The sequence below is a fragment of the Vipera ursinii genome (genome assembly GCF_947247035.1).
Source record: "Vipera ursinii genome assembly, chromosome: 9".
NCBI classification, from domain to species: Eukaryota; Metazoa; Chordata; class Lepidosauria; order Squamata; family Viperidae; genus Vipera; species Vipera ursinii.
The window spans coordinates 3,705,632-3,719,756 of NC_139523.1; the positions used below are offsets into that span (position 1 = coordinate 3,705,632).

The following is a 14,125-nucleotide window of genomic DNA, read 5'->3' on the forward strand; positions in this document are numbered from 1 at the left end:
TTTGCATTCTGTGCGGGTGGGAAAGAATCAGAGTTAACTTGGAAGAATCGTCCATTCAAATGCAATGTTTCTGCCCAGAATTTGGGGCCTGGTTTCCCTGCAACTGGAGGCCAACCAAAGTAATTCACGGAGTCTCCTGTGTTTAGTTGGGTTGATGCTGCCTGCATGCAGAAAACTGTGGGGTGCTGAGACCACAACAGTTTCTTGGCACAACAACCTTAGACGGAAGCCTGTCTGGTCCTTCCCAGCTTTCGCAGGAAAGTCAAACTGACATCCGCTGGGGAAGACTTTTTTAAGGAACCCTTTCTTGAACAGGAGCAACGATCTACTGCACATCTACTCGGTTCGGAAGTCAACGTGAACTCTTTCTCCTCTTTTTTTCTTTTTCTTTTGCCTATGCCTGTCCCATTGTTCTTTCATTAATCAGCACATTGGCAATTAGCCATTGATTAGGCGTCCTGCTAAAGAAATCTTTCCTCATTCTGATCCAAGTTGAATTCATGCAAAAGAGCCTTTTATGTCCCATTTACAGGAGCACCTGTTGAGATCTCTCAGATCCTTTTCATTTCAGGAGAACACCACCCCCCCCCCCCAAATTGGTTCCTTCAATGAATATTGGTACTTTCACTGCTGATCATCACTGGTTGGTGCCAATTACTCCACAACTGAAATTGCAGACAACAGCGTATATACAGAAGCAGCAGTTTCTGTAATAAGGGACAACGGCTCCTTTGGCAACAGCCTTGGCCTGTCAGTCACCCTCGGTCTGAAGCTGAGGACATGCAACCGTCCTTCCTTCCCACCCCTAAAAGACTCACTTATGCACTTGTTCATGTCAGGATTGCGCACATCAAAATAGCCCAGAGGACACGAGGGCAAGCAGATCCCGGTCTGGCGGATGTCGTTGCGCTCCAGAAGGATGAAGAGTTTTGGAGAGCACTTGAGACACCCATTGAAGTCAGAGCACAGGTCACAGCCTTTGGCACAGCCCTGGCTGACCCCAGTGCCAACTAGGGTAAGGAGAGAGAAACCTGTTACCTGCCATTTTGGTGGAAATACAACAAAATCCCTTTGGATTCATCTTTACTGATGATTGGTAGATCAGTCCTAAACACTTCCCCCCCTAGGACCTGCTCTGTAGCAGAAAAATTAATTCATATCTTGTGTAAATCATAATGCATTTTCTTGGGCTGCTTACAGGTTTCTTTGATCCTCCTCAGCAATAGGATGGATTTAAGCTCATTTCCTGGAATGGGCATCTAGAAGCGTGCTTCCTGCAGTCTTCTTAATAACCTCCAGGGATGGAGCATCCACATCTTCTGGAGGCAAGCTGTTCTGCTGATTAATTGTTCTCACTTCAGGAAGTTTCTCTCTATTTTTAGGTTGGATCTCTCCTTGATTAGTTTCCATCCATTAATTCTTGTCCTGCCCTCAGGTGCTTTGGGAAATAAGTCAACTGCCTCTACTCCATGACAACCACTCAAATATTGGAAGCTTGCTGTCATGTCAACCTTAGTCCTTCTCTTTGTTAGACTAGACATAGCCTGTTCCTCCAACTATTCATCATATCTTCTAGCCTCCAGATCCCTAATCGTCTTTGTTGCTCTTCTCTGCACTCTTTAGAGTCTCAACATCTTTTCTGTACCATGGTAACCAAAACTGGACACAGTATTCCAGGTGTGGTCTTACCAAGGCCTTATAAAGCAGTACTAACACTTCACATGACCTTGATACTATCCCTCTGTTAATGCAGCCTAGGATTGCATTGGCTTTTTAGGTGGCTGCAGCACACTGCTGGCTCATATTGAAGTGATTTTCATTAGGATTACACAATCCCTTTCATTGTTACTGCTAATGAGGCAGGTTTCACCTCCTAATCTGTACTTGTACATTTGTTTTTTCTTGCCTATGTATAAAACTTACTTTTCTCACCACTGATTTTCATTTTGTTAGATAGCGCCCAGTGTTCAAGTCTGCCAAGATCCTCCTGTATCTTAAGCCTGTCTTCTGGGGTGTTGGCTATTCCTGCCAGCTTGGTGTCATCTGCAACTTTGATGAGTTCCCCTTCTATCCCCTCATCTGGATAGCCCGTCCCTTTGGACCTCCCTTCCCCACTCCTGCTCCCCAATGTTTGGGAGCATTTTGGATGCCTGGAAATGTAGCCTCAGGAGAGCATGCAAATGGAGGGCGGTCATACGTACTTTGACTGTGCCATTTGCCCTTCGGGGTCCTGGTGCTACTGATGTAATCTGCCAGATCCACCAGGCTGAGGAAAACCACCAGTGCACACAATCCAAGCTGCATAGTAGCTTCCCAGCAGTGGGAAGGCTGGAAGGCTAAAAGATGAGCCTGTGGTGTTCCCCCCACCCCACTTCTCCTAGTGGATCTGGAGCTTGATCAAAAACACAAGTCTGTATGTACACAACATCTGGTGAGACATCATTCCTGTAATCTACATTCCAGGCCACAGAAACCTTAAGATGCAAGCCACCTGCTTCTGCCCCATCAGCAACGGGCGAGAATGCTGGGAACTGTCCCATCTGGGGGTGGGGGGGCGCTGTGCAGAGCAAGAACCAGTCTGCCTGCGGTCTTCTGCTCGTGCCCAGAAGCTGGAAGGGAAAAAGGGAGGCAGTTAATGGTTGACTGAATCTCAAGGACTGGCTTCATTTCCTTCCCTTTCTATGGCTCTGGATAACATCTGTTTTTCTGAAAAAAGACCCAGTCAGCTTTCAAACTGCTCTGCTGCTGCAGCTTAACATCTATAATAATAATAAACCTTTATTGTCAAAGTACAACATGTGTACATTGAGATTAGCTGAGCCTCCCCCTGTGCTCTCTCCCCCCAACACACAGTGACAACAAACCCTCCATCCCACCACACTATGTGAACCAACTACACCACACACCGGCCTCCCAAGTCAATTCTGCATAAGATTATGTCCCATTCAAAAGCCTAACAGCCCACGGATAAAAGCTGTTCTTCAGCCTGTTGGTACGGCTGGCTATATTCCTATATCTCCTACCGGATGGTAGGAGAGTAAAGAGATACCGTCCAGGGTGTGAGTCATCCCTGAGAATCTTCCTCACTCTTCCAAGGCAACGAGCCCTGGCGAGGTCATCCAGTGGTGTCAGGGGACAGCCCACAATGTCTTGTGCTGTGCTCACTACCCTCTGTAATACTTTCCTGTCCACGGCTGTCAGGCCAGCATACCAAACCACAATACTATACGAGAGGACGCTCTCTATGGTAGACCGGTAAAAGAGGGTCATTAGCTGTTGTTCTACCCTGTTCTTCCGCAAGGTCCTAAGAAAGTGAAGGCTCTGTTGGGCCTTTCTAGCCACCTGGAAACAGAAAGAGACCTCTGTGATTCCAGCAGGGCTTGCAGCTTCTTTTTAAACCTTTAAACCTTTTTTCTGGGGAAGCCGAAGATCCAGTAAAGTACATTTGATGCGTTTTCTGCTGCAGCTCTTGACTCCATGAGCAAAAGGAGGTGAACAACACACCCTTTGATTTTAATTTTAATTTTAATTTTAATTATGATGATGATGATGATGATGATTTAATAATGATAACAACAACAACAATAGAGTTGGAAGGGACCTTGGAGGTCTTCTAGTCCAACCCCCTGCTCAGGCAGGAAACCCTATAGTACCATTTCAGACAAATGGTTGTCTGCTTTGTCTACTCTGAACCACAAACAGACATGAAGTAGCCAGCAGTGAGGATTGTTGCCGATGGTCTGTTTGCAAAACTAAACCACATCATCAGTCCCGGGAGCACAGGACTGGTCAGCACAAAAGCAAATTTACGAAGCAGATTCCCTGCCCCTTGGCTCAGTTTGCACCCTTGAGCAAACCGCTGGAGTGGGGCCATCTCCCCACACACCTGCCTCCTTCTCCAGACAGAGCTCAAGGCTGCCCGATGCTACTGGTGTGGAGCATCTGTTTGCACTTACCCTGACACTGCCTCATTCAACAAATGTGCGTCCCGTGTGTAGACTTCAAATAAACCATTAGGTCCTTGTGGAAATCCCACTTGGTTTGCCTAGGAAGGCAAGCATGATTTGCCCAGAACTGAATGTGTCACCGAATATGGACGATTCTTCAGCTGAGCATCACGGAACTCTGGATGGGGATGATTAAGCAGCACCTCAAAAGGTGCCCCCAAAGGAGCACCGGGATGCATTTGCAGACATCTTGAAAGAAGGTACAGTGCAGCCATAGCAGTTTACTCTCTTTTTCTTTGGGGAGTAAAGAACAGAATTAAGAACAGGTTAAGTGAAAGGAATGTAGGTGTGAGATAACCCTCCTTCTTGTGAAATCCCGTGTCTGGGGCAGACCCATTTCATGACCAATCCTTGGCCTGGAGACTCCAATGACCACTTGAAGATACACTAGTCAGTAAAAGTGCAAAAGTGCTCCTCAAACACTCTCTCTCTCTCTCTCTCTCTCTCTCTCTCTCTCTCTCTCTCTCTCTCTCTCTCTCTCTCTCTGTGTGTGTGTGTGTGTGTGTGTGTGTGTGAGAGAGAGAGAGAGAGAGAGAGAGAGAGAGAGAGAGAGAGAGAGAGAGAGAGAGAGAGAGAGAGAGAGAGACTAAGCGTCACTTAGTTTGAGTAAACAGAATGTGTCTTTTATGGCTGCATGGAGAGCTTCAAAATATGAGAATCTGCAGCAGACTTGAACCTGTGACCCAAAGGACTCCCAGGCCATTGCTGTGAGTTTGGAGCAGCATCCATGCTCCTGAGCCCCAAAATGAGAAGATCCTGGGACCCCAATTATGGATGTGTAGAGTCCATCTCTCTTTGGAGGTGAATGTTGGATCCACTGGGACTGGCTATTAGCTCTGCGATAGAAGAAAGACAGCATATAAATATACATTTCTCCTCTGTTGGGGCGGTAATGCTGTCTGATGAAAGAGCCAGTAACAGTTAAGACATCAGGCTAGAAACCGGGAGACCCTGAGTTCTAATCCTACCTTAGGCACAAAGCCAGCTGGGCAACCCTGGGCCAGTCACCCCCTCTGAACCCTAGGAAGGAGGCAGTGGCAAACCACTTCGAAAAAGACCTTCCAAGAAAACTGCAGGGATTAGTCCAAGCATCAAGACTGACCCCCCCACCTTGCGAAAAATGGCTGAAGAAGTTAGGAGGGTGGGTGAACGGAGGTGTTATCCTGGGGAGAAGGAATTCTGTTAACTGGAGCCAGCCGAGGAAGGATAGGCCAGATAACTTCACCTCTTCATCTCTTAACCACAAAAGGATAAAGAGGCTTACTTGAGTGCCTGTTAACGTAAAAAAGATCTGGCACATGTTTATATTGATTTAGCTGATTTGTTCTCCACTGTTATATTGACTGAAATCTTTTTAAAATAGCCCTGCTTGGACTCCAGCCTGGTTTTCTAAGATTTCTCAGTTATCCGGATGGGAATGGAGATTTCTCTGAATGCTTTGAACCCACCACACGGAGCAAAGGACAGAATGATGGTTGAACAAGAGGTTGATGCTATTTTCAGGGAATTATACTACTACCTGAAAAAACCTATGGATCCGGGGGGGGGGGTGTTTCCCCAAAACCCACTGGGGAATTTTTGGTTCATAGCCAATCCTGCCCTGGAATATCTTGTGTCTGGAATATACACATTTAATCCCATCAGGTTCTACGCTTGCTCAAAGTATTTGAGATGATAATGTTCAGAGGTGGAGCAGAAGTGGAAGATTCAGGATCAGCTCAAGCAGAACTCTGAAGGGTCGTTTCCAGCATGGGCATAAAAAGGGAGAAAGGCATTTCTGTGCCAGCCTGGCTGTGGGTGGGTGCACCTTCATTGCAACTTAAGATGGCAACATATCTAATATGCCTTCCTCCACCTGTTTCTCCCGTGAAAACAACCCTGTGAGTTTATTTGTATTTATAATAGGTAATGTTGTGACTCAGGGCCAGCCTGTGGGTCCGACAGCCGGGTCCGATGTATCGGAGGACTCAGATGAGGGGGAGGAGGGAGACGAACCGGCTGATGATGGTTTGGAGGCTTTGCAGAGTCCTCAGCCGGGGACCTCTTCTCAGCTGCGTGAGCCCGAGAGTGCGGAGGATGATGACCCACAGCTGGCCCTGTTCAAGGACGCCCGACGCAGGAGGCAGTCGAGCAGGAACAAACAAAGAAAGGCTATGGGACTCCTCGGGAGGAGGCACAGGGAGACCACGCCCTGAGCTCTCTATAAAAGGAGTGTTTGGGGAGGGGCTGGTTGCTGAAAGCAACTTTTCCGCTTGAGAAGACAAGCTCTAGTGTTTTTGTTAACTGCGTAATTAAATCTTGGCAGAAGCCTTTTAGCCTTGGACGCTCTCCAGTCTCTTCTTTTGAATAGGGGTTTGATAGAAGAGGGCTGGTTCAGAACAGGTAAGGTAAAGGTTTCCCCGCACATGCGTGCTAGTCGTTTCCAACTCTAGGGGCCGGTGCTTATCTCCGTTTCAAAGCCGAAGAGCCAGCGTTTGTCCGAGGACGTGTCCGTGGTCATGTGGCCGGCATGACTAGATGCCAAAGGCACACGGAACGCTGTTACCTTCCCACCGTAGTGGTCCCTATTTTTCTAATTGCATTTTTAGGTGCTTTCCAACTGCTAGGTTGGCAGAAGCTGGGATGAGTAACAGGCGCTCACTCTGTTACGCGGCACTTGGGATTCGACCCGCCAAACTGCCGACCTTCTAATCGACAAGCTCAGCGTCCTAACCCACTGAGCCACCGCGTCCCTTTTATAATTAGTGGATGTTTTATCTTTGTACATGGTCAACAGCCGTAATAATTGTGCCACTGTAAAAAGCACATTAATACATTAATGACTGTAATTGCTTGGGCGGGGAGGGGGACACACACCCCATGTCTCACTTAATAGAATGGGATATTTTTTCCTGGCTCCAGCAAGACACGGACTTTCAGTCCTGATCCAGAAGTGTCTGTTTGCTTGGCCCGGGGTCCACACTTCTGCCTGCCCGCTTGTTTTGCCATTCCAGGGGAGTGGCAGGTCCTTGCTGAGGAGCTGTGCAGCAGAGGCTTCTGCAAGACTAGTGGGCCCATCTCAACCCTGGGGGGGGTGTCTTTCCCACACCCAGCAGTTCTCTTTGGAGGAAGAACCACGCTCTTCTCCAGGGCAAGCAGAGGAGGGGGAGGGTCAGGCGCTCTCAGCATCCTCCTCCTGACAGGGCAGTGCCAGGAGAGGACAGTGGCCATTGGATAGGGATCCAGCCAGGGCAGCATCAGTTGAGAGAGAGGAAGCTCCAGCTCGCAGTAAGATGGAGAACACAGAGGAGTAGGAAATGGAAAGGCATCTGCAGGGTATAAATCTCTTTTAGCTTATATGTTTTGGTGAAAGTGAAATATTAACTCATGCTCGCTACCCTGAAAACAGCAATGCAAAAAAAAAAATTAATCTCTTTCCTTCAGAAGCTGAGGGTGCTCCATCACCGGCGATTTTTAAGGAAAGATTGGACAGCCATTTCTCCAAAATGGCATAAGGTCTCCCGCTTGAGCAGAGGGTTGGTCTAGAAGGCCTCCAAGGTCCCTTCCAACTCTGTTGTTCCATATTTGGGAGGACTGGCTGCTCACACTAAGCTTCCCTTGCTTAGAATCAACACTGTCCCCCTGGGGCGGGGGTAGGCCACCTTGGCTCTTTTATGACTCGTGGACTCCAACTCCCAGAATTCCTGAGCCAGCACGGCTCAGCTTGGAAACCTCTCCCTTTCCCCTCAGCATGGCTGGCTCAGGAATTCTGGGAGTTGAAGTCCACCAGTCGTGAAAGAGCCAAGGTGGCCTACCCCTGCCCTGGGGGATCACAATGGATCACAGCTGAACTGGTGGTCACTGTGAATGAATGCGGTGGGTCAAGCATGGTCTGAAGTATAATTAGAGTGAGAAAGAAACAAAAGGTGTGTTGGACTGAATAAGCATGACCAACCTGACTTCTACCTTCCATCTGATGTGCTCTCAAAGCCACACTTTATCTCCAGATACTGATGAGGACTTTTTCTACACAATGACAATCTCTTGTAGGCTTGTCTACTGTTCAAGGGCTTACTGTCTCCAGCAAAGGACCGAAACCTTAACTCTTCCATTTGGGAAAATACCGAAGATATTCTAGACTGCTAGCCCAGGCTTTGGAAATCAATGCATAGAATGTAATTAAATGCACAATAGAATCCAAGCATCCATTGTTCCATTGCCTTGGGAAAGATTAGATTACAGACATAAGATTGCATGCTAAAGAAGGGAAGAACTGGTCAGACGGAACTATACAACAGAAGTCAAAAAGAGTAGCACCATCAGCTAGTTCCATGGGAAATGCCCAGAGCTTTCCTTAAAAAGCTGCATCCGGGAACATTACAATGATTTGTGACCCATTCCCCGGCACTCAGCCCAAAGCAGGCCGCAAATCCCACCCCCCTCTGTGCATTAATATAGGCAGCCCTCGCCAGGGCTATCCTGGATTGTCATCAATGGGAAGCAGAGCATTCCTGTCTCAGGGAGTTCTAGCACGCTGCCCAGATCAGCAATCCTCTTTGCAACTGTTTGTTTGCCAAACAAGCCCACATGGCAGAATCCTTACCTCTGAGCTGTCAGTTGGTTATTGCTGTTAAAGAAACTTTCTGCTCTCTGGATAGATTCCAAATTCAACCATCATCGTAATTATCCACTCCACCATGACATTACCATCTCAAGTTTTCTTCTTCTTTCCTTCTTCCAAACCCAGGTTTCGTACAGTTTCACGGTCCTACGTGCAATGTGCTGAGTTACCCCTTGTGAAGGCTGTTCACGCTCATTTGGATTCCATTGACTCACGCCTTGCTCAGTGTGCTGAGCAAAAGAGAAAAGAACATGGCTACATCTGAGTCATTTTCTCATTGATAAGCCCTGGGCTTAGGCACAGCAACCTCCACCCAGGTGCTTCTTGTGGCCCCACTCTCCTTATTCCTCCGAAGGAAAGCATCCTGCTTTGCAAAGCATCTAGTTCTAGAGCATCTGGTGCAAACTCTGGCAGGGGGGAATCCCACCCACTCATACCACCTCCTAAGACAATATTCTGCCAAAGACTGCGACTGTTGCAAAATCTGGAGTGGAGCGTGCAGACTTCTGCCTAGAGCCAGACTAAATTCAAGAAATCGCCAAGGGAGGAGGGAAACAGACGGAAAGATCCTTGCTAGACTGGTTTCATTAGGAAAATGCTTCCATGTCCTGAGCAGTGAAGATATACCACCAGCCCTAGGAGGCCCTGTCATCCTTATTAGCGAAAGGGTTGGATGTTAAAATCAGGAAGGAAAAGGATTGGTGGTCTCCAGGCTACACGACTGGGAACTCTGGTAAGGGTGATTTCTGCCAAGGTGGTCTGGGAACTGACCATCAACCCTGGAAGTGGGCCCAGAACAGATCTAGGAGGGTCTGGCAACCACCATCTTCCCTTGGTGTGCAATTCCACCTCCAGCTCTGATCATGTACAACTCAAAGCTATCTAGACAAGTTCTAACCAGTTATCTTTTTGTGAGTCAGTTTCCTTCTATATGCAGATAAACCATAATGGTTCAACAGCAGTAGCTGTGAGAGGGACCTTGGCCTCCTAGTGGGAAACCACTTAAACATGAGCCAGCAGTGTGACACAGCTGCCGAAAAAGCCAAAACTATCCTAGACCACATCAGCAGAGGAATCACATGAAGTATTAATACTGCTATATACTGGATTGATAAGACCACACTTGGAATTCTGCATCCAGTTCTGGTCACCAGGATACAAAAAAGATGTTGAGACTCCAGAAAGAGTGCAGAGAAGAGCAACAAAGACGATTAGGGTCTGGAGGCTAAAACCTATGATGAAGCGTTGCAGGAACTGGCTATGTCTAGTGGTCGAACAAAAAGGACTAGGGGAGACATGATAGCAGTCTTCCGATATCTGAGAGGGGGTTAACATATTCTCCAAAACACTTTAGGGCAAGACAATAAGTAACAGATAGAAGATAATTATGGAGAGATCCAACCTAGAACTAAAGAGAAATTTTGTGACAATGAGAACAATTAATCAATGGAACGACTTGCCTCCAGAAGTTGCGGGTGCTCCATCCCTGGAGGTTTTCAAGAAGAGATTGGACAACCATTTGTCTGGAATGGAACAAGAAGTAACAGATGGAAACTTAGCAAAGAAGAGGAGAGCCTGGAATATTGTGCCCAGGCCAAATATTTGAGGTGATTTGTGTCGTCAAGTTGTCACCTTCCCTCAAAGTCATGGAATGAGCAGATCCCACTCTCACCCGATGGCTGATCTGTATTTTAATCTAGGATCTTCTTGTCTTGTCTTCTTTCTCCCGCTCTCCTTTCTTCTTCTTTCTTGTACCTTCTAGTCAGTCTCGATGCCTGGCAGCTACCTGAACGGGCCCCTTAAAGCGTTTTCAGAAGTGCTTTGCCCTCACCGCCTCCTTCCTAGGCTGAGAGGAGCGACTGGCCTAAGGTGCCCAGCTGGCTTCATGCCTTAGGCAGGATTAGAACTGGGGGCCACAGGTTTCTAGCTTTGTGCCTTAAGCATGGCATCAAACTGGTTCTCAAGTCATGACCTCGCCAATCTCCCCAAACACAGCAAAAGTCACAGTCTGCTCTTGCATAGAATCTGTTCTCTCCCTGACTACATTCACACGCAAACAGCTATTTTTTTTTCTGCTTCAAGGATATTTTCCACATACACATACACATCAAGACTTGGAAAGTTTAAAACAAAAATCTCTTCTAACCAACCCCAGCATTTTCCCTTCCAATGTCAGATTTCAGAGGAGCAGCTTTAATTTCCTCTCCTGGGAAGTTGGACTTGCGAAATGCGGCAAGACGGAGGAAGGAAGGGGAGGGGGCGGGTATTGTTGTTCGGGGCGCCCAGATGTTTCTTCTGCTTCAGTTTCAACAGTTTCATGTGTTGTCAACGGCTTCCAATTTTTGTTCCCCATGAGCAGACTCCAGATATTTGCTCCTCTGGGCCAGCCGGGCTTTCCGAAGAGTTGGCTTGGCGGCTGTTCCAGAGGTTGCAATCTCAGCTCAGCTGGCAGCTGGGACAGGCACGGCAGCCATTGCCAGGCTGGGTTTTCCTCTGTGCTGGCACTTCATCCCCAGCTGGATATGGTCCTCGGCATATTGGTGAAACCGAATCATTCCTTAGTAGGGGCCACGGACGGACCCCTCCCTCCCAATCAGCACTGGTTGGAATCAGCCCTGGAGGAAGGGGGAGAAGCAGCACAGGATCACCCAGCCCAGGTCCCAAAGCCGGGCCAGAAGAACGGCGTGATGGGTGGTACCAAACCCTGCTGAGAGATCGAGGAGAGAGAGGAGGGCCGCACTGTCCCCAGTCTCTGTCTCTCCCACCAGAAGTCCTCTCTGAGACCTCTGTCCCATCACCTGGCCTGGACCCTGACTGAGAAGGGGCCAGGTGATCCCTTTCCTCCAGAGTCCTCTGAAGCTTTGGGGTGCCACCTTTTTAGGGAAGGTGGGGACTGGACCACAACTATCCAGATTGGTGAATTGGGCGATGGGCCCTGGAGAGCACATCGCTGCCCCTGAAGGGCTGGTGGAACCATCCCTTTCCTCGAGGAAGCCTGAACCACTGTCTAAGCCCAGTCACACCTCCTCTCCTGAGCGGCCTTCAGCAGCCAGAAAGCCTACGGATCTACTACAGAAGAGGCCAAGCTAGCAGCTTTAAGAATTGTGTCCACTTCCTCAGGGTCAACAGGGACAAACTCCTCCTGGATAACTACCCAGTTAGCCCCCCTAGTCTCCACTGGCCCGTCGTCAAGGCCACCGTCCAATATGCAGCAAATACAAGCAACCTTATCCGGCCAGGTGCTCAGCATATTCTTCACAATGACCCTGTAAATACGCTCCAGAGTTATTCCCTCCAAGATCACTCCAAAGACGGCCTCTGGATGCTATCTGTGGATGCAATTAATCCAGAGAAATAATTACGTTTTGCCATCCTTGCCATCACAAGGTGGGCCTTAATAGGGGCTCCAGCTCATGTTTGGTGAGATTCACTTTTTGTCATTCTCCATCCGTGCTCTAGGCATCTCTTCATCTGCTTCAGCTCCTCCGCAAAACCACAAGATTTTGGGAATGCAGGGGTGTGGAAAGGCCACTCGGGTGCAATTTGATCCAAAGTCACAACCACCCTCCCATTCAAGGTGGCCTCCAGGGCTTCAGTCAAACCATGCAGCTTCTGGAGCTAACCCCAAGCCTCTTATGGAACCATCCTGGCTCCATCAGTTGTCTGGGACAGGCCGGCCGAATAGGTCCAGCCTCCCTGTGCTGGTGAGTAGTTATGGCACAGATTGTAATCTGAGCCTAAGGAAATAAATTTAAGACTCGTTTATAAAATCCTGGAGAAGTTTTGACAAATAACATTGTGTTAGGAACAGATCGGGGGAAACATGAGAAGGCATATCTTCAAGAGGTCTTTAATATCAAATGCCAAGAGCACGTCATACAATCATGCAGCCACAAGTCTTCTAGTGCAACCTCTTAGGCTGCCTATGCTGAAATTCCTGTGCACAAAACTGTGGTGGACGTTGACAAAAGCAAGATGACAGACTGGATGAGCATCCCATGACGAAGTTATGGGGATGCTTCACTCTCCTTTGGGGGGATTATTTATCAGGTGTGCCTTTGTTTTCCTCTCTGTTAAATATGGGCACAATTTTGGATTGGATCCCCCCACAGTGCTTCGGGAAGTGTGGGAGCAGCTGCTCCCTCCGCAGACTCACAAAGCTGAGCCTGGGCTGGCAGGTGGTGCAGTGGTGGGAAGGAAGCGCCGTGTGGGTGCACCAAGAGCCACATGGAGTCTGGACAGTGGGAAGGGATTGTCTCCTTCTCTGCCTTGGCCAGGTGCATCCTTGGGCAGTTCTGGCACCACCATTCAAACAGGGCCGAGACAGGAAACAGTCTGGAAAGGGAATCCTTTGAGAAACGGCTGGTGGATCTAGGCCTGCGCTGCTTGCAACAAAGAGTTAGGATAGCGTAAGGACCTACCTCAGCTAAGCCTCCCAAGAAAGCAGAACTCTTGAAACAAGCATTGTGTCCAAAGGAACTTTTGTTAGGGGCTAGTGATAGCCGGGAATCAAGGCGAGGTCTGGAGGAAAACTCTCAAAAGCAGTCTATTAAAAGCAATATTCAATACTCCTCCCCCCAGAGTTCCAGTGTTCGTTTAAATCCCAGCCAATCCACAGGTGGCACCGTGTTTTGGTAACCGGTCCATTTGGCAGGCTCTTCAAGGTCTCTCTTGCTTTCAATTTCTTCTGGCTCCAAGCCCAGAAATCCTCCTATCTCAGAGGAGCAGCAGCCATTCCAGGATAAAGATGGGTGTCCCTCTTTTCGGGGAGCAAAGAACCCAAACCAGTCCTCCCACACATACGGCCACTTCTTCATGCGTTTCTCTTTGATCTCTGAAGAGCCAAAGAGCCTGTGTTGAGGTAGGGAAATAGATCCCTAGAGATACACTGGGAAGGGGAAATGCAGAGCAGTCAACGTTTCCGGGATCGTGATCAGGAAAGCTGGGTCACTCTGGGCAGCCAACGCAGAGAAACAAAGCAGCCCATCCGGGCAAAATGCAAGACGAAGGGGATGGCTCAGGCACAGGGGCCCCTGAAACCCTCAAGATGTAGGAAAGGGCCACAGAGCTGACCTGATCTTCGGTTCACCCCACCTTTGGGGTGTCTGTGCGAAGAGCACAGACCCCCCAAAGGCCCTGCAATTGCCCGGCCGGCTCAGCTCAGCACCCTGCCGGGTTGTGCTTGAAGGATACAAACCTGCCAAAGTTAACCTACTTAACTTTGACAAATAATGTAAACCACACAATCTGGTGTTTGGGAAAACGACTCCGCCACAATTTATTTTAGTGCTTTCAACCACACGCCAAGCTCTGTAGCGAATTGCTAAATCAATGCCGGTCTGCCTTCTAAATTGGCCATTTTCAGATCACAGGCATCTTATGGGGAATGCTTTACTTTGAAATGCTCCCCAAGGCTCGAAGGTTGGTTGCGTGGAGACAAAAATGTGCCCAGGAACTGGTCTCTGCCAACTTGTGGCTACCACGTTTCCCAGCGTCTGCTGACCCAGCTGGCATTGGC

General features: G+C 48.5%; 1 protein-coding gene across 1 annotated transcript in view; it reads right to left on the minus strand.

Annotated features, from left to right (window-relative positions):
• RSPO1 (R-spondin 1) overlaps nt 1-2,304 on the minus strand; it is a gene marked incomplete at both ends in the record, with an annotated part of 4,578 nt that extends 2,274 nt beyond the window's left edge. The window contains 3 exons of the mRNA XM_083370095.1: nt 1-8; nt 819-1,010; nt 2,202-2,304. The exon at nt 1-8 is cut by the window's left edge and continues 142 nt beyond it. Coding sequence (XP_083226221.1) covers nt 1-8; nt 819-1,010; nt 2,202-2,304 — 303 coding nt within the window. The remainder of the gene's footprint in view (nt 9-818; nt 1,011-2,201) is intronic.
• Between the last annotated feature and the right edge of the window lie 11,821 nt (nt 2,305-14,125).